The sequence below is a fragment of the Ranitomeya variabilis genome, chromosome 5 (genome assembly GCF_051348905.1).
Source record: "Ranitomeya variabilis isolate aRanVar5 chromosome 5, aRanVar5.hap1, whole genome shotgun sequence".
Taxonomy (NCBI): domain Eukaryota; kingdom Metazoa; phylum Chordata; class Amphibia; order Anura; family Dendrobatidae; genus Ranitomeya; species Ranitomeya variabilis.
The window spans coordinates 299372486-299397889 of NC_135236.1; the positions used below are offsets into that span (position 1 = coordinate 299372486).

Here is a 25404-nt window from a genome sequence, read left to right on the forward strand (position 1 = left end):
AGATCTTGAAGCCAGGAAGGTAGAAGGGAGACTTCATTTTTTTCTGGAAAAATGGCAGATCATTACAGACAACCAGTGGATCCTGCGGACCATAGAAGAAGGACACAGGATAGACTTCTCCTATCTCCCTCCTCAACGGTTTTTGCACCCCCAAACCCGAATCCCTATTTGCCCTGAAAACTCTGGGTGGATGTCAGGAACCTCTTAGAATTAGGAGCAGTCGAGCCAGTACCTATTTCAGAGATAGGTCAGGGTCACTACTCCCTTTTCTCCAAAAAAGCCTTTGGGGAAATATCGTACCATTATAAACTTAAAACCCTGAATCAATGGGTCAGGTACAAAAAATAAAAAAATGGAGACAATAAAATCAAGCATTCAGTTGATAGGGAAGGACTCTGCCATGTGCACATTAGATCTTAGTATGTGTCTCTATCACTTACCAATTCACCTAAACCACCGCCAATATCTGAGATTTGCACTAGCTATTCAGGGAGCAAGACGCCATTTCCAGTTCACATGCCTTCCACTTGGCCTATCCTCAGCTCCTCATATCTTTAAGAAGATAATGACGGAGGTGGCAGCCTTTCTGAGGCGGAAAGGAATTATTGTGGTTCCATACTTAGATGACATCCTTCTACTGTAGTAGCGTACTCCGCTTTCCTCCTCAATCAGCAGCTGTCTCAGACTATTGACATTCTAGAGGGTTTGGGTTGGCGCGTCAACTGGGAAAAATCCAATCTACTTCCAGGTATCCAGAAGGGGTTTTTAGGAATCCTCCTCGATTACCATGGCAGGATGTCTTCCCTTCCCCTCGTAAAGCAGGAGGAGCTCAGAAGCAGGATACGGGTATTACAGAGGAACAAGACTTTCCTTCAGATATGCCATGAGGGTCCTAGGCCTGATGACATCCCACATCCCAAGCATACGATGGAGTCAGGCCCACTCAAGACAGCTACAAGGTACGGTCCTATCAGTCTGGAACAGTCATCCCTCCGGCCTAGACAGGAAAATGAGAATCTCGGCCAATATAAAGAATTCCCTGTCATGGTGGAGATCCAGGAACAATCTCTTTGAAGGAGTACCATGGATCCTTTCTCTCTGTGTCCGTATCCCCACCGACGAATGTCTGAAAGGATTTGGCGCATAAGAAGTGGAGGGGCGATACCTGCAGGGTACATGGTCCCTGGAAGACCAGGGAAGATCCTCCAATTACAGAGAACTAAAGGCGATATGGGAGACTCTACAACTATGCCGAGATACGGTCAGGGATCGTAGTGTGAAAATTCTTTCGAACAACGTCACAGCGGTCTCTATCTGTTATATATATATATATATATATATATATATATATATATATATATATATATATATATATATATATATATTGTAACAAAACACTCCGGGATCGCCTTTGCTGGGGTCAAAGGTCACGTGGTTTGTGCATTGAATTCTGAGGCGACAGCAGGTTTCCAAGTTGGCTGACCTTAGGTCAGGTTTATTAAAGTGAAAGCAACATAGAAAAAACAAAACATAAAAATAAATCCTAGCCTGTCCGGCACTAACTAAACCAATACGTTGCTATCTTAACAACTGGGGGGGCTTCTCCCACCCAGCTAACAACACATAGTCCTTGATCACAGTTCTCACTCACGTTTGTCTCACACAGACAGGCAATCTGTGTGCCCCAGGCTGACGATGGAAACCCCCAGCTGGTCATCCTTTATTCCTGCACTTATTAACCCCTCGGTATCCTGAAGATACTGAGCGGCCTAACTCACATAGGACAAGTACCTGGGCGAGATATATCTGCCCCCGACTACCAGACCGACATGACTCTTGCAATATATATATATATATATATATATATATATATATATATATATCTCACATATCCCATCCTCTGTCACTGAATGAAATATTCCAGTTGTAAATCTTTATTCATTACATAATGGAATGTGTTGAGAACAATAAAACCTAAAAATGATCAACGTAAATCACAACTAATGTCACACGGAGGTCTGGAGTTGGAATGATGCTCAAAATCAAAGTGGAAAATGAAGTAACAGGCTGATCCAGCTTCAATGGAAATGCCTCAAGACACGGAAATGATGCTCAGTAGTGTGTGTGGCCTCCACGTGCCTGTATAACCTCCCTACAATACCTGGGCATGCTCATGATGAGGCTCCTGAGGGATCTCCTCCCAGACCTGGACTAAAGCATCCGCCAACTCCTCGACAGTCTGTGGTACAACGTGACATTGGTGGATAGTGCGAGACATGATGTCCCAGATGTGTTCAATCGGATTCAGGTCTGGGGAACGGCCGGGCCAGTCCATAGCTTCAATGCCTTCATCTTGCAGGAACTGCTGAGACACTCCAGCCACATGAGGTCTGACATTGTCCTGCATTAGGAGGAACCCAGGGCCATCCGCACCTGCATATGGTCTCACAAGGGGTCTGAGGATCTCATCTAAGTACCTAATGGCAGTCAGGCTACCTCTGACGAGCACATGGAGGGCTGTGCGGCTCTCCAAAGAAATGCCACCCCACACCATTACTGACCCACTGCCAAACCGGTCATGCTAAAGTATGTTGCAGGCAGCAGTTCGCTCTCCACGGCGTCTCCAGACTCTGTCACATCTGTCACATGTGTTCAGTGTGAACCTGCTATCATCTGTGAAGAGCACAGGGCTCCAGTGGCGAATTTGCCAATCCTGGTGTTCTGTGGCAAATGCCAAGCGTCCTGCATGGTGTTGGGCTGTGAGCACAACCCCCATCTGTGGACGTCGGGCACTCAGACCATCCTCACGGAGTCAGTTTCTAACCGTTTGTGCAGACACATGCACATTTTTGGCCTGCTGAAGGTCATTTTGCAGAGCTCAGGCAGTGCTCCTCCTGTTCCTCCTTGCACAAAGGCTGAGGTAGCTGTCCTGCTGCTGGGTTGTTGCCCTCCTACGGCCCCCTCACGTCTCCTGGTGTACAGGCATGTCTTCTGGTAGCGCCTCCAGCCTCTGGACACTACGCTGACAGACACAGCAAACCTTCTTGCCACAGCTCGCATTGATGTGCCATCCTGGATGAGCTGCACTACCTGAACAACTTGTGTGGGTTGTAGAGTCCGTCTCATGCTACCACGAGTGTGAAAGCACAACCAACATTCAAAAGTGACCAAAATATCAGCCAGAAAGCATTGGTACTGAGATGTGGTCTGTGGTCCCCACCTGCAGAACCACTCTTTTATTGAGGGGGTCTCGATAATTGCCAATAATTTCCATCTGTTGTCTATTCCATTTGCACAACAGCATGTGAAATTGATTGTCAAACAGTGTTTCTTCCTAAGTGGACAGTTTAACTTCACAGAAGTTTGATTTACTTGGAGTCATATTCTGTTGTTTAAGTGTTCCCTTTATTTTTTTGAGCAGTGTGTGTGTGTGTGTGTGTGTGTGTGTGTGTGTGTGTATGTATGTATAATTTTTTTTTTTTATTCCAGCCACACTCAGATGTCACAAACATCAGTTTCATACAGTAATATTGGTAGACAATTGTAAGAAAGGGAACACAGGTAGTTGACAAAGTAAGTGCAGCTGTCTGGGAGCCCTACTTACACAGGCAACCCACCAGATGGAGACCCAACTTGGAGTCTCCACATTTCAAAGAATAATTGTCACACACCACCACTAAAATTGCATCAATTTCCACAGAGTATAAAACCGTATAATAGGCCTCCGACACACCTACTACAGGCAACCCACCAGGTGGAGACCCAACAGTCTCTACATTTCAACAAATTGTTTGTAACATGAGTAGCCAGAATAAGGAATTAAGTCACGTCACCCAACTGAGGCCAAGGATCCGACGCATGGATAGGTCAGCAGTGCAGCAGGAATATCGATCGAGTGAAGAAAAAAAGATCTACCTCCAGAAATCCCATAAAATGAATGTTGATTGAAAATTCTTAAAATCCGTTATAACAGCATAATGGCCACTAACCCTATATGGGGCCGTTCACACTGGCAGACGCGTTTCAGACCCCAAGGTCTTTAGTCATGCAACCTTAGCTTGCCCAAACTTTTGCACTGACCCATTTTCCTTTTTTTATAATTTTTAACCTTTCAAAGATTATATTTTTTTTCCCTAAAAAATACACAGGAAATGTCATCTTCAACTTGCTTAACTCTTCAAAATAACAGTAATTTTGACCAGGGGTGCCCAAACTTCTACGTGTGTGTGTGTGTGTGTGTGTGTGTGTACACATACACACATAAGGGCAAAAAATGTTTTGCCTAAAATGAAGGAGCAGGACACCATACTAGTAGAGGAATATCCCTCCTCTGTAGCAGCAGCTGAGCCTGCAGAAAATGGGGTACTAAACGGTACTGCTGTCACAGAGTGCAGGGATATGATTGTGTTGGGAGCTTACTGGCTGTGGTGTGTGTGTTTTTTTTTTTTTTGTTATACTACCAAGGAGAACACTCATTGGTTAATGCAGGCTCCAACCAGTATCCAGCGAGTGCTCTCCTCTGTATTAAAGGAAAGCACTTATTGGCTAGACAGCCACACGGGAGGTGTTGGCCCCCAGCGTTTCTCATGCAGAGGCGCTGACACTGCTGATCACATTCCTATGCAATCAGTGGTTTCAGCTCAGGACTGCGGGGGCCACAATTAGGCGTAGTGCAGGCTGTGGGTTGTGCACTTCTGATTGATAGGCCTCTTTCACACTTCCGTCATTTTCCTCACGTCGAAATCCGTCAATTTTTTTTTTGGGGGGGGGGAAAAACCGGATCCTGCAAATTTTTCTGCAGGATCCTGTTTTTTCCCCATAGACTTGTATTAGCGACGGATGGCCATCCGTTTCATCCGTCGTGCACTGGATCCGTCGGAAAATAGCGGTCCGTCGGGCGGGGACAACAGAGGAACGTGTTTTTTTTGCATGTCGGAAAATCGCTCAGCGACAGGTCCTGCACTGTCCGTCACTGGCTATAATGGAAGCCTATGGACACAGGATCCGTCGCTGACTGTCACACACAGGAATCCAGCGACGTATCCCGTTTTTTCATTCAGAAGGAAGGATTTTCTAGTCCGGGAAAAAACATATCTCTCTCTCTCTTTTTATACATTAAAATTCAGGTACTATCGAATTCGACGGATCCGTCCCTTTACTGGATGCGTTAAATCCGTTTGCCAAGCTTTTTACAACATCCGTTGATGCAGTGTGGAAATGTGAAAGAAGCTTTAGATTGTCACCTTCTGACATGTCCTACAATTCATTCCATTTTTACTTAGATCTTTATCAGACTGGTTGCCTTTTTATAGCCGGTCACATTATGTTGGCGTTGCTAACAGTTACATCTTTGTATTTTATGGTTTTCAGATTAATGATTTTAATTTCTTGGCTGTGTGGATGATTTTTTTTTTTTACTAACTGACCGACATTTGAATATTATGTAGGTACTTTGCCTCTTGGTCTAATCTCACCGACTCGCAGGCCATTTTGGAATGTCTGAAGAATCACCATTTATATGAAACTGCAGAAAAATGTGTTGTCCAGAGATTTCCCGAGCTTGTATGTAGCAGTGAGGTATGTACATATACATATTATGAAGCTGGCATCCATAAAGTATAGGTTCAACTTTTTGTGTCAAACTACATTGTAACTGATGGCTTATGTGGGGTTTTAAGAGGGTATCTGCTCGAGTGATGGTATATCAAGGAGAGAGAATCCACCTGTAGTTATGACGTTGGGGGACGACCTTCACTCATTTACGTTAATGGGCCTTTGAGCAGATCCTGGTACAGCCATGTTGACTGGAGCTCCATGGTGCAGGGACAGCTTAAAGGGACTGTCAGCACAGAATGACTGTTGAAACAAAGTACAGGCGCTTGGTGCATCACGGCGATGCTAATCATTTATACACTCCTTCCCACCTGCTTGTTTTCCCCACTTTCAACACCCTTCTTTGACAGCTCAAGAGGCCAGAGAAGGGGGTGGTGATGGTTGAAAAACAAGCAAGTGTGAAGCTGTATATAAATGACTGGCCCCTCCGCCATAAAGCACCAAACTGCGGGACTTGGTTTTAAGTCATTCTGTGCTAAATGAATCCCTTTAAGTGGACTGTACATCAGCACTCCGGCAGCCTACAGTGAGAAAAAGGGGACAAAGCATACCTTTGGACATACCTTTACTTATATAAATCAGAATACCCTTTAGAGTTGGATTGAATGCTATTACCAACCAGTGGTCTTATTTTGTGTTCAATTCAACCAGCAAATGCACTGAAGTGTATAGTAATTAATACGGGCATGAATATTCCTGTTTTTAATTAAAAGCATTATTCACACATGCACTGAATAATGTATCCCCGCCAGGGTTAGAAATTTTTTTTTTTTTATTTTTCCTGGACAGCTTATCATAAAATCGCGGATAGACAATATTTTTTACGGACACATTAAAAAGCCATAAGAAATAATTGATTTAGAAGTGATAAATGTCTACAGCCCATAATTCTGATATGAAGAGACTATCTGGATCCACTAGAAACTAAGACCTAAAGAGATGAACTGGGAATATAAGTTGGTATGCATGAAACGTGTAGGTACATGTTCACACTGACCACTAAACAGACTACACCTAAGATAAAAACAAAATCAGCAAATACCCTGCAGTAAATAAATAAGAATAGTGCATGCAAATAACATAAGCTGCTTGGTTAACATTATTTTGAATAAAAAAAAAAAAAGTAAAATCCATCCCACCACATCAAACATTTTTTATTACCTTTTTGTGCATTACTGCCCTTTTCCAAGATTGCGTCTTTGGTCTCATGTGCACTGTTTCTTCCTGCTATAAAACTCCACCCCAGCCTTCAGTCTGTGCTATAGTATTCTGCCTTGCATCCAGCTCCTGACCTCTGGTGACTCCCTGGCTATATACCTGCTCCTGTGAACCTGTGGGGTTATCCTGCTACTCTGCTCTGAGTTCCTGCTGCATACACCAGTTTCCAGTAATCCTCCTTCATCTGTTGCTCGTGTTTGCTTCCATCTGCATTTGCTGGACATGTAAGCTGTTTCTGCTCTGCAAGAACCTGAGACTATTACCCAGACCTCCCTGGTTGAGCTAAGATATTATTTGAACTGCCTTATAAGCATATCTATCTGTGTTTTGGACTAAGCAAGGACTTATTCGTGTCAAGTATCCTCAAGAATAATTGTGCTTCATAGACTTTCTGCGTGATTGCATTTTCCTCTGAAGTTTCCTATAGACTCCTAAGCTGCATTTAACATTTACTCCAAGTGTTGTGGACTTGAGTTTCTCTCTGCACCTGTTTGAATCACCGTGTGATAATATAGACTTTACCACTTATAAAACTGTGTCCTGTAGTTGTCTTGTTCCACGCAAAGAGTCTCCTGAGTTATCCCCTATAATTATTACACAAGGTGACCCTATTCAGGATGGTCCTAACCGCTAGTATTACAACCTTACCATGTGTCAAACGACATACATTTGAATAGGGGCCTAATAGGACGGAAACCCTGACTAATTGACACCCATCCATGGGAGATATATAAACATAATGTCGAGCTCAAAGAAAAAATGGAAACCTCTAATACTAAAGGTTGGGAGCGTCCCAAATAGGGTCACCTTGACGTGGTGGGATGGCTTTTGTTTTTTTGCTCAAAATGTTAACCACATACTGTTCTTTTCATGCACTAATGCTTTTTATTTATTTAGTAAAGGGTATTTGCTCTTTTTTTTTTTTCTTGGATTTTGTCTGTTTAGTGACCAGTGTGAACATGGGCCTACATGTTCCATGCACACCAACTTATATTCCAGTTCATTTTGGATCACTATTATGTTAACTAAGTACTTTATTTTAAAGAACTATTGCTATTTATTTATTTTCTGCAGACTAGTTGCTTATTTTGCATCTCTTATGTTTTGTCTATTCATTGTAAACTAAAATGACCATAATTACAGTCAAAGTAATCTAATTTTATTTAATCTTTAAAAAAATATATGTATATATTATGTTTTTTTTCTTGTGGTGTTCTTATAGGCAGTGCAAAAAAGTGCCCTATTTTTGCAGACTGTTGCAGAATGATAACCTGCACTTTAAGCAAAATTTGTGTAGTATCAGCATGCTGTCACTAGAGGGCAACAGTCAATGCATTTCAGGCACAAGTTCTTCATCGGGTCTAAACATCTAACTATTGAAACTGCACATGCAGCAGCAGTGTCGGTCTTCTCAATGTATCATTGTGGCCAGCCACCAATACTTTGGATTTATTTGAAGCCATTTAATTGGCCGAATCACTGCTATTTTAAGTGTCTTCTTTTCTTGCCATTATAATAAGCACTATGTAACTTTTATAATATTGTGTGTATAGTAAGTAAAAGTGTCCAGTGTATGAAATACAGAGAAACATAGCCACCTTATATGCTGATGTGGTGTTTGATATTCCAAGTTATCAGTGTTTGGTTGGCAATAATTTAAAATTGAAGCATAGCCATAATTTTAATATTTATTTCAAGCACGAATAGTCCCACATGAAAATAAGCAGCTGTGTAATAAATTATCATGGAAACTGGCTTCTTTCACTGTCAATTCCTGGGGGAAATCTGAACAATCTGTAGTCAGTGAAGACTGATTTCCCCATTAGTCAGAGAGATAATGTTTTCTGCTCATGCTGTTCTATGGAAGGAGGTAGCGGCAGACGGACATTCTGCTGCTGAAAGGAAAGTCACAATTCTACCCAGAACTGTGAGTAGCAACTCCTACCTCCTTATTAGAGGAAGATTTTACCTGTGAACAGAGAATATTGAGGAGGGAAAAAAACAAAACAGGTCTTCGCTAAGCTAGATTACGAAGTTTTTCATGTAAACTATTGATTTTATGAAAAAAAATTAAAATGAGTTGCCCTTTAAAGGGAAGCCGTCATAACAAAAATGACCTACTGGTTTTCGTTGCATGCATTATATATTTTTTTGTCTGATTTTTTTTTTTTTTTTTTTTAATCGTTAAATATTCAGTCTTTGTAACAAACAAAATGAGTGCTCTTGCAGTTTTCACACTGGCCACTGACTATTTTTTTAGGCTCCTCCTGTAAATACTTCATATCATGACAATACGTAGTAGTTTCCTTAGCACAGACCGGATTACGTACCAGGTAACACCTCTATGCTCAATTGATGACTCGGGATCCACTAATCACAACTCCACTTAATTGACCAGCGTCAGACAGCTGCTGCCAAGGCTCATCAAATAATGGGATAGCGAAAGCATAGCTTTACTTCTAAACAAGTCACTAGTGCGGCCACACTTATACACTGGAGACCAAAATTGTGCACAGTATTCTAAGGACATGGCTCAACTACAGCGGCTGCAGAGAAGGGCAACTGAGGTTATTAAGGGAATGGGTGGACTGCAGTACCAAGATAAACTTGGTGTTATTCAGTTTGGAAAAAGGAAGCCTTAGCGTTGATCTTATTACAATGTACAGAGATCTTTCTAATGATCTTTTTACACCTAGACTTGTGACGAGGACAAGGGGTCATCTGCTACGTCATAGGTGTCAAATTCAAAGCCGCAGGCAGAATTGGACCTGCCATGTCATTCTGTGCGGCCCCCGCGTACAGGACCCACTTCAACGCTGCTCCGGTCAGTTCTCCACTTTTCCTGTACGGAGAGCTGGTTGGAGCAGTGGTGAAGTGTTGCAGGAGCTCAAAATCTAAGATGGTAGCTGCCCCCTGTGCTGGCACACGGGGCCGCCATCAGGGCATTACTGCCTTTACTGGTGTATTAGGCCCAGTGAGGAAAAGCAATAATGCATAGCGAGGCGCACATCTCAGCGTAAGGAGCCTTTCAAATCAGATTGGCAGCTCCAGGGAAGCTCCTGCTGAGCTTTTCTGTGACAAGCTGGTGACAGCACCTACGTGATGATGTCATCGCTTAGGTAATATGTACGCACGCCAGGATACCCGTACTGAAATGAATTATATGGGTGTGGGGAGAGCAAATGATTATGTCACGCTCACGCCCTGACTGGTGGGCGTGAGCTCGGGGGGTTTGTGGCCCCACTGTGCCACAAACCAGACTACCCTGGAAGGGGCGTGACTATGACAGCTGCCTGGGTTTTCACTGGAGCCTCTGATGGTGAGGTCAGGCTTGTGCAGCTGGCAGCTGCCAGGTGCTACTCCAGGGTGGTGTCTGGCTGTGGCTGCTGATCCCACTTGGGAGACAGGAACTCCAGGATTGGTGCGGGCCTCAGGCACGACTGGCAGAAGAGCACGGCTGAAACTCAGACGAGTAGGCTGGCACGGCAGAGAGCACAGGGCTGGCAGAGACACGGCAGAGAACACAGGGCTGGAAGAGACACGGCAGAGAACACAGGGCTGGCAGGAACACAGGACTGGCAGGGACGGCAGGAAACACAGGACTGGCTAGGACGGCAGGAAACACAGGACTGGAGGGCACAGCAGGAACACTGGATTGGAAGGCACGGCAGAGACCACAGGACTGGTTGATGTGGTTTATGAAGGAACAGGTAGGGACCTGTTCACACAGGAGGTGCAGGAACGGATATAAAATATGAAGGAACAGGTTGGGACCTGTTCACACAGGAGATGTAGGTACGGAAACAAGCCAGAAGGAAAGGAGAATGAAGGAACAGGTTGGGACCTGTTCACACAGGAAGAGAACCGCAAGGCTGTGGATAGGAATGGTAGAGCAGCAAAAGATAGTGTAGCAACAAAAGCTAAGCAGAGCAGAACCGCAAGGAATACGGAGAGGAGCTGCAGCGAGAGGTTACTGCAGCAAAGCAGAGCAGAGCCACAAGGAATGTGGAGAGGAGCTGCAGCAAGGGATAACTGCAGCAGCAGAAGATAAGCAGAGTAGAAAGGAGCAGAACCGCAGGAATGCGGAGCAGAGGTAAAGCCACAAGAGTACAGAGCAGGCAGAGCCGCAAGAGTGCGGAGTGTAAGCAGACTGAGAACACGAGGAAAGACACAGCAGGGAAGGAAGCCACAGACAAGGAGACCGAGATAAGACTAAGTTCAGACAAGGAAATGGAACAAGACAAGACACAAAGGACAAAGACACAGGGACCAGGATATTCTGCCTCCTGGAGGGCGAACAACAAGACCAAGGCAATAGCACAGAGAAAAGCCTCCAGAGAGGGAGTAACTCAGAGCAAGGCCTGGCAAACTCAGCAGCTAAACACAAACTGAGCTAAGGCTAGTTTCACATTTGCGTTTAAAAACGCAGCGTTTTAAACGCAAACGCAGGTCGTGAAAAAACGCATGTAAACGTGTGCAAACGCTGCTTTTTTTAGACGCATGCGTTTTCTCATGCGGTAAAAAAACGCGGCGTTTTGACGCGTTTACATGCGTTTTTTGAAACGCATGCTGAGAAGTGTGTGACAGCTGCCAATCATCAAAATCATCTAGAAAACCCACTATAAATAGAAATAGCTAGGGTTGGGGTTAGGGTTAGGGTTAGGATCCCTAGGGTTAGGGGTAGGGTTAGGGTTAGGATCCCTAGGGTTAGGGGTAGGGTTAGGGTTAGGATCCCTTTATCACCTTGATGGTGGGGGGTGGCTTATCAGTGTGTATTATAGTTTTTTTTCTATTAAAACGCATGCGTTAAAAACGCAACCAAACGCATGTGCTTAAAAACGCATGCGTTTACATAGACAGCAATACGTTTTTTTGCCGCAAGAAAACGCCTCTAGAAATTACTACATGTTGCATTTCTGCAACAAGACGCATGCATAGAAAAGACGCATGCATTGTCAAACGCGGCAAAACGCATACAAAAAAAACACATGCGTTTTTAATGTTAAATATAGAAAAAAAACGCATGCGTTTTTTGCGCTAAAACGCAGCGGCAAAAAACGCAAATGTGAAACCAGCCTAACACATTGCACAGGCTCAGACCACTGGGTGGAGCTGTACTATACACTGGAGGCCTCTTGGTAATTGGTCAGGAACAGATTTGACAGATGCACCTGATTCCTATAAGAACCAGAGAGTTCAGGCGCCGCCCCCCTATACACACAGCCATGAAGCATGCAGAGAGCAGAGACACAGAACATGGAGCTGGCGAGAAACAGAAACCGCAACATGACCTGGAGCAGTGGGTAAGATAGTGTGAGAGATGCGAGGCCATGCCGTGATGCCAGCAGAGTTGTTACAGATTATACATTGAAGGTGGGGGACAGCAAATGATTGAGGGTGGGGGAGAGCAGTTGATAATGAATAGAGGGTGTGGGGTGAGACAGACAGGACATGACAATGAATTGGGGCGAAGGGTGGTATGTAAATATAATGAATTGGGGGAGCGGGAGGTACAGAATGGGGCCTTGAGGATGCAAGAGTGACTGGTATTGAATTGTGGAAAGAGTTGTAATGGTAATTAATTTTTTTTTATTGGGTGGGGAAAATGGCTATTTATAGTTAGTGGGGGCCACAGTGGTGGATTACAATTTATATTTGGAATGGTGGTTTGCATAATAACTAATTATATACTAGCTGTTTCCAGCCAGCTAACGCTCAACACGCTCATTGCTATCTAATTAACGCTGCTGGTGATTAAACTAAAGTAAATAATGACAACATTCAATAGCGCTTACGCAGGTGGTAAATTAACTTAAAATAAAAAATGTTTGCCTCGTTCGTATCTTCAGTTAACCATGCTTGAAGCTGCTGAGGATATTCATTTACTTCACATAAGTGTATAGTACCACTTCCGCAGCACGACGCAAACTTTGCACTGTGTAATTGCACCGCAATCACTACACGTAACGTCTCGCTTTCCCATGTGGTGTTCACTGGGTATATTCTCTGGATTTCTTGCTGCATACCTCGAAGGTGGTGGCAGTTTACGTCGACGGGCATTGTTGTTTTCTACTTCCACAGGTGTCAAATTCCTTCTTCGTTGACGCTGGTTATATATATCAGCTTCCCTTCTTTCTGTCACTCGGTTGATATAAACCTTGTGATATCTCTCTCTGTCCTTATCAATCTGCTCAGGTGTTCGTTTTTGATAACCAATCCTACGATTTAGTCGATATTGTTCTCGATCAGCTACTGCATCGTTGTCCAGATTTTCCTGCGGCCTGTGAGATGGACCTGGCGACTCTTCTTGGCTCATTTTGTTTGGGAGAATGCGGATGCAATTAAATGTACGTTTACCTTGAAGTGGTTGAATTACATAGAAAGGAAGTGCTGCGTGTGGTAATGTGGGGGACGGAGCCTTGTGTGGCAATGTGTGGGGACGCAGCCTCGCGTGGTAATGTATGGGGACGGAGCCTCGTGTGGTAATGTGGGGGAACGGAGCCTCGTGTGGTAATGTGTGGGGACGCAGCCTTGTGTGGTAATATGTGAGGACGGAGCCTCATGTGGTAATGTGTGGGGACGGAGCCTCATGTGGTAATGTGTGGGGACGGAGCCTCATGTGGTAATGTGTGGGGACAGAGCCTCCTGTGGTAATGTGGAGGGACGGAGCCTCGTGTGGTAATGTGCGGGGACGGAGCCTCGTGTGGTAATGTGTGGGGACGGAGCCTCGTGTGTTAATGTGGGGGGACAAAACCTTGTGTGGTAATGTGCGGGGACGGAGCCTCGTGTGGTAATGTGCGGGGACGGAGCCTCGTGTGGTAATGTGTGGGGACGGAGCCTCGTGTGTTAATGTGGGGGGACAAAACCTTGTGTGGTAATGTGCGGGGACGGAGCCTCGTGTGGTAATGTGTGGGGACGGAGCCTCGTATGGTAATGTGTGGGGACGCAGCCTCGTATGGTAATGTGGAGGCACGGAGCCTCGTGTGTTAATGTGGGGGGGACAAAACCTTGTGTGGTAATGTGCGGGGACGGAGCCTCGTGTGGTAATGTGTGGGGACGGAGCCTCGTGTGTTAATGTGGGGGGACAAAACCTTGTGTGGTAATGTGCGGGGACGGAGCCTCGTGTGGTAATGTGTGGGGACGGAGCCTCGTGTGGTAATGTGTGGGGACACAGCCTCGTGTGGTAATGTGGGGGGCGGGATTATGTGTGGTGTTGTGGTGGGGGGCGGGATTATGTGTGGTGGGGGCGGGATTATGTGGTGTTGTGGTGAGGGGCAGGATTATGTGTGGTGATGTGGGGGGTCGGGATTATGTGTGGTGATGTGGTGGGGGGTGGGATTATGTGTGGTGTTGGGGAGGCGGGATTATGTGTGGTGATGTGTTCGGGTTCAGAATTATGTGTGGTGATGTGTTTGGGGCGGGATTATGTGTGGTGATGTGTTGGGGGCGGGATTATGTGTGGTGATGTGGAGGGTGGGATTATGTGTGGTGATGTGGAGGGTGGGATTATGTGTGGTGGGGGCGGGATTGTGTGGTGGGGGGCGGGATTATGTGTGGTGGGGGGGCAGGATTATGTGTGGTGATGTGGGGGCGGGATTATGTGTGGTGATGTAGGGGCGGGATTGTGTGGTGATATGGTGAGGGGGCGGGATTATGTGTGGTGATGTAGGGGCGGGATTGTGTGGTGATGTGGTGGGGGCGGGATTATGTGGTGGAGGGTGGGATTATGTGTGGCGAAGTGGGGGCGGGTTTATGTGTCAGAAGTGGTGGGGGAGCGGGATTATGTGTGGCGATGTGGGGGGCGGGATTATGTATGGTGATGTGTTGGGGGCGGGATTATGTGTGGTGATGTGGTGGGTGGGCTGGATTATGTGTGGTGATGTGGTGGGGGGCGGGATTATGTGTGGTGATGTGGTAGTGCGGCGGGATTATGTGTGGTAATGGGGTGAGGGGGCGGTATTATGTGTGGTGATGTATTGGGGGGCGGGATTATGTGTGGTGATGTGGTGGGCGGGCGGGATTGTGTGTGGTGATGTGGTGCGGATTGTGTGTGGTAATGTGGTGGGGGGCGGGATTGTGTGTGATAATGTGGTGGGGGGGCGGGATTGTGTGTGATAATGTGGTGGGGGGCGGGATTGTGTGTGATAATGTGGTGGGGGGACGGGATTATGTGTGGTGATGTGGTGGGGGGGCGGGATTGTGTGTGGTAATGTGTGTGGTAATGTGGGGGACGGGATTATGTGTGGTGATATGGTGGGGGGCTGGATTATGTGTGGTGGGGGGCGGGATTATGTGTGGTGATTTGGTGGGGCGGCGGGATTATGTGGTAATGGGGTGAGGGGCGGGATTATGTGTGGTGATGTATTGGGGGGCGGGATTATGTGTGGTGATGTGGTGGGGAGCGGGATTGTGTGTGGTGATGTGGTGTGGATTGTGTGTGGTAATGTGGTGGGGGGCGGGATTGTGTGTGGTAATGTGGTGGGGGGCGGGATTGTGTGTGGTAATGTGGTGGGGCGACGGGATTATGTGTGGTGATGTGGGGGGCGGGATTGTGTGTGGTAATGTGGGGGGGCGGGATTGTGTGTGGAAATGTGGTGGGGGGGCGGGATTGTGTGTGGTAATGATGGGGGGGTCGGAATTTTGTGTGGTGATGTGGGGAGGAGCTACTGTGCAGGGGAGGGATTAGCGAGTAATCACGATGCCTCTTTATATATATATATCTAATATATAAAGCTGAATGTGTGTGTGTGTGTATGTATGTATGTATGTATGTATGTCCGGGATTGGCATCTGAACCGTAGCAGCTACAGCCACAAAATTTTGCACAGTCACACGTCTGGACCCCGAGAGCGTCATAGGCTATGTTGTGAGGTGAAATTTTAACCCCGCGCTTTCCAATTCACCAAACAATTTTGCCCCTATCTACATAATGGGGAAAAAGTGAAAGGAAAAGTGTTGGAGGCGTCGCAGCTACAGGCACAAAATTTTGCACAGTCACACGTCTGGACCCTGAGAGCGTCAAAGCTATATTGTGAGGTGAAATTTTAACCCCGCGCTTTCCAAGTCACCAAACAATTTTGCCCCTATCTACATAATGGGGAAAAAATGAAAGGAAAAGTGTTGGAGGCAAATTAACAGCTGCCAGATGTGAACAAGGGGGACTTAAAGAATGACAGCGATGGCACCAAAGAGTATATACTGTACAGTTGCTAAGGTGGGGCCCCAACATGGGATAATCACACCACCACGGGGATATGAACACACACACAAAATGCGCCACACACTACCACGTGCTCGAACACATATACCACCCTCAGTGCACATTTCACCACACATACACCAACCTCGCCACATAAAAGTAGAAACACAAAAGTCGCCGCTCAAAACTCGCCACGCGCAAAACTCTCCACATGCAAAACTCGCCACACGTGCAAAACTCGCCACACGCAAAACTTGCACACGCAGAAAAATTGCCACACGCAGAAAAATTGCCACATGCACAAAAGTTGCAACACATGCAAAAGTTGCCTCACACAAAACTTGCACATACTCAAAAGGCACCACACATAAAACTCGCCACGCGCAAAACTCGCCATGCGCAAAACTTGCTGCACACAACTTGCTACACTAACCTGTCACATGCAACTCGACACACAAAAAGTTGCTACACGCATGTCGCCACACAAAACTCATCTCACAAAAGTCCCTACATGCATGTCGCCACACGCAACTCAACACACACAACTTGACACACGAAACTCGCCCTAAAACACACACAAGTCTGGTATCCTTCAAAAATAAAAATCTGATTAATAAGCAGACAAACTACAAGAGCAACAAATGTACCATATAGGAATCCGGCAGCTGTCAGTCACATGACCAGTCTATTATGTGTATGTGTGAGCTAATATATACTGCCAGGGGGTGGGCTTACTGTTGGCTGGGGATTTATCAGGCTGCCATTTTAGCTTACAAATACTGAGGTAAAAATACTGACCAAATAACGTGTGAACGAGGGCTAATACAGGAGGAGATGGCATACAGCTATATACTATATACAGGAGATGACACACAGGTATATACTATTTACAGGGGAGATGACACACAGGTATATACTATATACAGGAGGAGATGACACACAGATATATACTATATACAGGAGAGATGACACACAGGTATATACTATATAGAGGAGGAGATGACATACAGGTACATACTACATACAGGAGGAGATGACATACAGGTATATACTATATACAGGAGGAGATGACACACAGGTATATACTATATACAGGAGCAGATTACCTACAGGTATATAGTATATACAGGAGGAGATGACACAGGTTTATGCTATGTATAGGAGGAGATGACATACAGGTATATACTATATACAGGAGATGACACACAGATATATACTATATATAGGTGAGATGACACACAGGTATATACTATATACAGGAGATTACATACAGGTATATCTAATATATAAAGCTGAATGTGTGTATGTATGTATGTGTGTATGTCCGGGATTGGCATCTGTACCGTCGCAGCTACAGCCACAAAATTTTGCACAGTCACACGTCTGGACCCCGAGAGCGTCATAGGCTATGTTGTGAGGTGAAATTTTAACCCCGCGCGTTCCAATTCACCAAACAATTTTGCTCCTATCTACATAATGGGGAAAAAGTGAAGGGAAAAGTGTTGGAGGAAAATTGACAGCTGCCAGATGTGAACAATGAGGACTTAAAGAATGAGAGCGATGGCGACAAAGAGTATATACCGTACAGTTGCTAAGGTGGGGCCCCGACATGGGATACTCACCACACACGGGGATATGAACACAAACACAAAATGCGCCACACACTACCACGTGCTTGAACACATATACCACCCTCAGCACACATTTCACCACACACACACACCAACCTCGCCACATAAAAGTCGAAACACAAAAGTCACCACTCAAAACTCGCTACATGCAAAACTCGCCATATGCAAAACTAGGCTCACGCAAAACTCGCCACACGTGCAAAACTCACCTCATGGAAAACTCACCTCATGCAAAACTTGCACACACAGAAAAATTGCCACATGTACAAAAGTTGCACCACATGCAAAAGTTGCCTCACACAAAACTTGCACATACTCAAAATGCACCACACATAAAACTCGCCACGCGCAAAACTCGCCATGCACAAATCTTGCTGCACACAACTTGCTACACTAACCTGTCACATGCAACTCAACACACAAAATGTTGCTACACGCATGTCGCCACACAAAACTCATCTCACAAAAGTCGCTACATGCATGTCGCCACACGCAACTCAACACACACAACTTGACACATAAAACTCGCCCTAAAACACACACAAGTCTGGTATTGTCCTTCAAAAATAAAAATCTGATTAATAAGCAAACTACAAGAGCAACAAATGTACCATATAGGAAATACGGCAGCTGTCAGTCACATGACCTGTCTATTATGTGTATGTGTGAGCTAATATATACTGCCAGGGGGGAGGGCTTCCTGTTGGCTGGGGATTTATCAGGCTGCCAATAGCAACCAATCACAGCTCCGCTTCTATTTTGCTACAGTTAATTAACCTGAGCTCTGATTGGTTAATATAGGCAACAAAGACATTCTCAGTATAACAAAGCTAATATATGTTGTGAAATGCTTCTATTTGCTTAGTTTTTGCCTTTTAATAATTACATTTCTATCTATTTGTTTTGTGGTTTTTGTGTGCAGAATAAATTTTTGTTAACACATTCTATTTTGCTAACAGCAGTCATTAACCCGGGCGAAGCCGGGTAGTACAGCTAGTATATATATATATATATATATATATATATATATATATATATATATATATATATATATATATATATATATATATATATATATATATATATATATATATATATATATATATATAGATTAATGGTGGGTGCACGTCATGATTCAGCTGTGCAGTGGAGAATGTGCTCCCCCGGCCCTGACTGACAGCCGGCCGCAGTGCAGTGCCAGGGTTTGTCAGGGCCAGGGGCGCAGTTACAGCGGCTGCTCTGTATACTCAGAGCCGTGACTGAATCAGCACCGGTGCCGCTCCTGTGACTGAAAAGGGACCTCTGCAGGGGGAATAATGTTCGCTTTCTCCCCGCAGTGTTCAGCTAAGTGCAGGCACAGGCAGGTTAATAATGCTATTAACCTGCAGATTAACACATATCTGCCAGTTAATAAGTTGTTTTTTTTTCTGGTGACAGGCTGCCTTTAAAAAAGAAAAAAAAAATGCCAAAACTTTATAAAAAATACTACATTTAACACAAAAATGGGTCACTTTATGATTGCTTCCCTTTTAATGCATTAATTTTTATTTTTTTTTGCAGAAAGTGAACGCTTGGGCATTATTCGCAGTAATTGTTCTCCTATCAACCAAAGTCGAAGATATCCAGAGGTTAATGAGATGCTTGCGACATTCTAGATCTCCTCTATCGCTTGTTGAAGTCATGGAAGCATTATACTGTTTAGCAACCTGCCTCTTTGCCATGAGAGAACAGAAGATTGGCATCAGTAACAGGTACAAGTGAAAATTAACACTGTAAAAAAAAAAAATAAGTCACACAAGCATTGTGGTCTGATTTCTCAACTTGAAGTATCTGCAATACCAGGTATCTGAGTGCACTGCTCCCAACATCATGGCTGCTGAGGAGCTGGTGCTGCCACTTGATTGACAGTTTAGACCAGCAACAATCGTTGCTCTTCTTAATGAAACGGTGTGCTGTCAGTGCTATTGTATGAGGCAGCTTTGCTTCTGAACCATCAGAAGTGCAGTTAAGCTTTAGTTGGCCGGAATCAGGAGCGAACTGCATGCTCCAGCAATCCCTGACCGCTTCAGTGCAGTGCTTACAAGCTCCGCAGAACTTGCAAGCACTGCACATGTTTGTTCCGTTGCTGAAAATTGGCAATATCCGGGTAATGGGTTGATTTTAATCGCAAGTTAAAAAAGTGCTGATATTTATAAGCATGATTAATAAAGATGGGAAAGATGCATGCATTTCATATAGTGAACTTATTACTGAAGACAAAATAAGAAAATAATCAACACCGAAACCTAAATAACCTTTTGTTAAAAGGTGGATGTTCACTTTAAAGGGATCCTGTCTTTCGATTCATGCAGCCAGTATTTATTGATTGCCGCCATTTACAGTCATGGCCAAAAGTATTCACACCCCTGCAATTCTGTCAGATAATACTCAGTTTCTTCCTGAAAATGATTGCAAACACAAATTCTTTGGTATTATTATCTTCATTTAATTTGTCTTAAATGAAAAAACACAAAAAGAATTGTCCTAAAGCCAAATTGGATAAAATTCCACACCAAACATAAAAAAGGGGGTGGACAAAAGTATTGGCACCGTTCAAAAATCATGTGATGCTTCTCTAATTTGTGTAATTAACAGCACCTGTAACTTACCTGTGGCACCTAACAGGTGTTGGCAATAACTAAATCACACTTGCAGCCAGGTGACATGGATTAAAGTTGACTCAACCTCTGTCCTGTCTCCTTGTGTGTACCACATTGAGCATGGAGAAAAGAAAGAAGAGCAAAGAACTGTCTGAGGACTTGAGAAACCAAATTGTGAGGAAGCATGAGCAATCTCAAGGCTACAAGTCCATCTCCAAAGACCTGATTGTTCCTATGTCTACCCTGCGCAGTGTCATCAAGAAGTTTAAAGCCCATGGCACTGTGGCTAACCTCCCTAGATGTGGACGGAAAAGAAAAATTGACAAGAGATTTCAAGGCAAGATTGTGCGGATGTTGGATAAAGAACCTCGACTAACATCCAAACAAGTTCAAGCTGCCCTGCAGTCCGAGGGTACAACAGTGTCAACCCGTACTATCCGTCGGCGTCTGAATGGAAAGGGACTGTATGGTAGGAGACCCAGGAAGACCCCACTTCTTACCCCGAGACATAAAAAAGCCAGGCTGGAGTTTGCCAAAACTTACCTGAAAAAGCCTAAAATGTTTTGGAAGAATGTCCTCTGGTCAGATGAGACAAAAGTAGAGCTTTTTGGGCAAAGGCATCAACATAGAGTTTACAGAAGAAAAAAAGAGGCATTCAAAGAAAAGAACACGGTCCCTACAGTCAAACATGGCGGAAGTTCCCAGATGTTTTGGGGTTGCTTTGCTGCCTCTGGCACTGGACTGCTTGACCGTGTGCATGGCATTATGAAGTCTGAAGACTACCAACAAATTTTGCAGCATAATGTAGGGCCCAGTGTGAGAAAGCTGGGTCTCCCTCAGAGGTCATGGGTCTTCCAGCAGGACAATGACCCAAAACACACTTCAAAAAACACTAGAAAATGGTTTGATAGAAAGCACGGGAGACTTCTAAGGTGGCCAGCAATGAGTCCAGATCTGAATCCCATAGAACACCTGTGGAGAGATCTAAAAATGGCAGTTTGGAGAAGGCACCCTTCAAATATCAGGGACCTGGAGCAGTTTGGCAAAGAAGAATGGTCTAAAATTCCAGCAGAGCATTGTAAGAAACTCATTGATGGTTACCGGAAGCGGTTGGTTGCAGTTATTTTGGCTAAAGGTTATGCAACCAAGTAGGCTGAGGGTGCCAATACTTTTGTCTGGCCCATTTTTGGAGTTTTGTGTGAAATGTTCAATGTTTTGCTTTTTGCTTCATTCTCTTTTGTGTTTTTTCATTTAAGACAAATTAAGAAACTGAGTATTATCTGACAGAATTGCAGGGGTGTCAATACTTTTGGCCATGACTGTATGTTTTAGGCTGCTTTCACACTAGCGTCGGTACGGGGCCGTCGCGCTGCGTCGGCCCGACGTACCGACGCATACTGTGGAAAAAAAATGCCCGATGTTGGCAGCGGAAGCAGTCTTACGACGCTTCCGCTGCCCCATTGTATGGTCCGGGGAGGAGGGGGCGGAGTTTCGGCCGCGCGTGCGTGGTCGAAAATGGCGGACTAGGTGCACAAAAAAAGTTACATGTAACTTTTTTTGTGCCGGCGGTGCGCCAAAACACGACGCAACCGTGCAGTGCCTGACGCTAGTGTGAAAGTAGCCTTATTCTGAAAGGCTGCAAGAGACGGTGGCCCCAATTTACCAATACTTGTGTTTTTCATAGCAGCTTTGATGAGGTGGTGGGCTGGAGTGCAAGGCATCTAATTAGGCGCACAACCCTAACTAATCAGGCAAGATGGAAAGAGGTATGCGCCTTTGGGATTGGAGTAAGATTCATGGCACAAGGTAACCCACCGGTCGCCATGAATGTGGCAAGCAGGGGTCACTACTAGTGACTAGTGAACATGCTCAATTAGGCGTTATCTGAGCATGCACGTGTTTAGCTGTGTGTCTTTTGTGTGCTCAAAAATTATGTTAGAGTCCCTAGGGCTTCATGTCTCTCAGCTGTTAGACAGGCAATCCATGCATGTGTTGTGTCTGCTGAACAGGTGCAAGACATGCCGCCGCGGGGACTCGAACATATTTTTCACACACGCCGAAGACACTCGGTTAGCACACGAGCATGCTCAGGTAACACCTTATCAGAGCACGTTCTCATCACTAGTCGCTACGCCTCTGTTACGCCCCAGCTCTTCTCACTTTGTCAGAGCTGGGCAAAAATGGAATGAAAATGGGGGCGTGGCTATGTAGCTGTGGAGGAGAGACATGCCTCGTGAGAGTTCCGGCCATCCTGATTTTATCCTGCCATTAAGACCCCTTATCTACCAGCGGTACCGGCTGGCATTGACACCTTGAGACCCCAAGAGTCGGGTAACCTTCCCGAACGGCTGCCGTGAGGACCTGGGACCCAGCGCCGGCTTTCCTTGATACCGGGTATTTCCTCTGCTGGACCCGGTGGAGCTGCGGACTTCAGCGGTGAGCGCTGGGAGGCATTGGCGTGAGGGAGCTGAGAGTTCCGGGACGAGCGGCGGTGCCTGCGGGGAGCGGCGGCCATTACTACAGCGCACGCCCTGACAGTAGGGGAAGAGGCGCTCCTCATTACTTTGGCGGTGCTGCCCAGGAGGTGAGCGAATAGCCTGGGATAATACAGGAGTGGTGTGGTGTGCCCTGCACCCCCCTGCCAGACAGACACTTCTGCCGGTGCCATAACTTTGGAGGGATTAACCCCCTCCCTGCTGTTCCTCCTGTGGAGACTGTGGGCCCGCTCCGATATATAGTATATCAGTGATCGCTATAACTGATACCCTTCATAACCCCCTATACGCCAGCTGCCTGTCCAGTGGACTTTTTTCTCTGGGATACAGCCCTATATCCTGTTGTGCCCGCTTACTTGTATAGCTCCTTCTGCTGTCCACCATGCATCACTCCAAAGGAGCAGGGGCTGCAGATAAATTAAGGAAATACACCAGGGAAGATCCCCCTGATAATGTACGCGCTCTCAGGAATAATTCTACGCCGGTCCAACGTAAAAATCGCCTCTCCGATAGTAATGAGGAGGGAGAGCAAGAAGAACTGACCCTTAAACAAGCATCTGAGCAATTAATGCAGGCTATATCCCTCACTAGATCATCCCTTACTGAAAAGATAGAGGACGTGCACACTGAGGTGGGTCGTCTGCGGCATGATATGCAGGCCATGAGAGGGCGTATTTCAGAGGTTGAAACACGAGTGTCCCATATAGAGGATACCATCACCCCTATGGAGACTACCCTGGCAAAAGCCGCTGGTTCTATAAACGCCTGGAAACAAAAGGCAGATGACCTGGAGAATAGATTACGCCGCAATAACATTCGAATTATTGGCCTGCCAGAACGCTCAGAGGGTCAGCAGCCTGAACAATTCCTGGAAGACTGGCTTAAAACCTCTCTGTGGAATGGATTCTCCTCAACATTCTCGGTGGAAAGGGCCCATAGGGTCCCAACGAGACCTCTCCCCCCTGGAACTCCGCCTAGACCTCTTCTGGCACGCCTCCTCAACTGCAGAGATAGGGATGCTATTCTTCGCTTGGCGCGGCAGAAGGGCCCTATCAAATTCAACAATGCTACCATATCGATTTTCCCGGACTTCTCCACGGAGCTCCAGAAACAGCGGGCGCGGTTCATGGAAATCAAGAAACAACTTAGAGATAAAAATATTATCTACTCCATGCTTTATCCAGCTCGACTGCGTATAGTCCACGACGGTTCCTCCTTATTCTTTACGGACCCGGCGGAGGTGGCCGAATGGTTACGGTCCTACAGGGTGTCTACTGTGAAAGACTCCTAATTTGTTCTTTCTGTCTAATGGCAACATAAACCGAGCTCTCCATATGGGTGCTGAGCTTATCAATAATACCGGACGCTGGAGTCAGTGAGGGTATCCCCTTTTCTATTTGATCGTAGGAGTACAGGATTGTACTCCTCTACTGTTCAAGTTTTGTTTTGTTTGGTTTTTTGTATTAGTTTTGATTGTTTGATATGTATGGTAGCCGCCAATACTATTTTGTGCCTTGTGTGGTGTCTCTGAACCTGACCCGAGTAACAGCTCACATCTTCCTTTCTTTTAAGTATAAACATGGTGTCTGAGATTACATTTATGACCTGGAATATATGGGGTATTAAAGCCCACCGGAAGAAAATCAAAGTATTTTCACAAATTAAACGGTATCGCCCGCATGTTGTAGCACTAGTGGAGACGCATTTGACTAGATACTGCCCGATATAAACAAAAACCGTGGGTGCAGTGGTCTCTCCACGCATTCCACACCAGCTGCTCGAGAGGGGTCTCTTTGTTAATACACAGAGATGTTAGATGGGAGGCCAGGGAAGCACGACGGGATCCTGAAGGTTGCTTTGTCTTTGTGCATGCATTTGTTAACTTGCGTGAATATGTGATACTATGTGTCTATAACCCCCCCCCCCCGGCTAGCACTTCGGTCCTACGCATGGCATTGGGTTTCTCCTTAAATTATCCTGACGCTAGTGTTATTTGTATGGGAGATTTTAACCTAGTCATGGATGGTTCCCTGGACAGATTGAGACTGGATGACACGACAACTGGGGAGCTCTTGTCCCGGCCCCCCTCCCAGTTGGCACTGTTTATGGGTGGTAGCGGATGGCTGGACTTATGGAGAGTGCGTCACCCTGAGATTAAAGAGTATACCTGCCACTCGTCCACCAGGCGATCTTTATCTCGCATGGACTACATATTCGGTTCTAGTAATTTGGCACTGTGGGTGGATAGTGTTGAACATGGCAATAGAAGGATTTCGGACCATAGTCCAGTTATCCTTAAACTTAAATATGGCCAATCATATAATAATATGTCCTGGAAGTTGAATCCTTTCTGGTTAAAACTAATAGACTCTAGTGATAGAACGGTTGACCAGCTGAATTGTTTCATCTCAACTCACCCGGAACAAAATCTAAATCTTGGTCTGTTTTGGGATACCCTAAAAGCCTATCTAAGGGGGTGCCTGTCCTCCACAATTTCTTATATTAAAAGGGTGAAGGAGTGGGAAGATGATGATATAGAGCAGCGTCTGAAAGACTCGGAGGCTGCCTATATAGCTAGTCAAACTAGTGGTAACAGGGCTGAATGGCTT

The 25404-nt window shown here is 45.4% G+C and overlaps 1 protein-coding gene across 3 annotated transcripts in view; it reads left to right on the forward strand.

The window, feature by feature from the left end:
* FBH1 (F-box DNA helicase 1) overlaps positions 1-25404 on the forward strand; it is a 131843-nt gene that overhangs the window by 34492 nt on the left and 71947 nt on the right. For all 3 annotated transcript variants that reach the window (XM_077264472.1, XM_077264473.1, XM_077264474.1), the window contains 2 exons: positions 5448-5577; positions 19222-19412. In XM_077264472.1, the coding sequence (XP_077120587.1) occupies positions 5448-5577; positions 19222-19412 (321 nt within the window). The remainder of the gene's footprint in view (positions 1-5447; positions 5578-19221; positions 19413-25404) is intronic.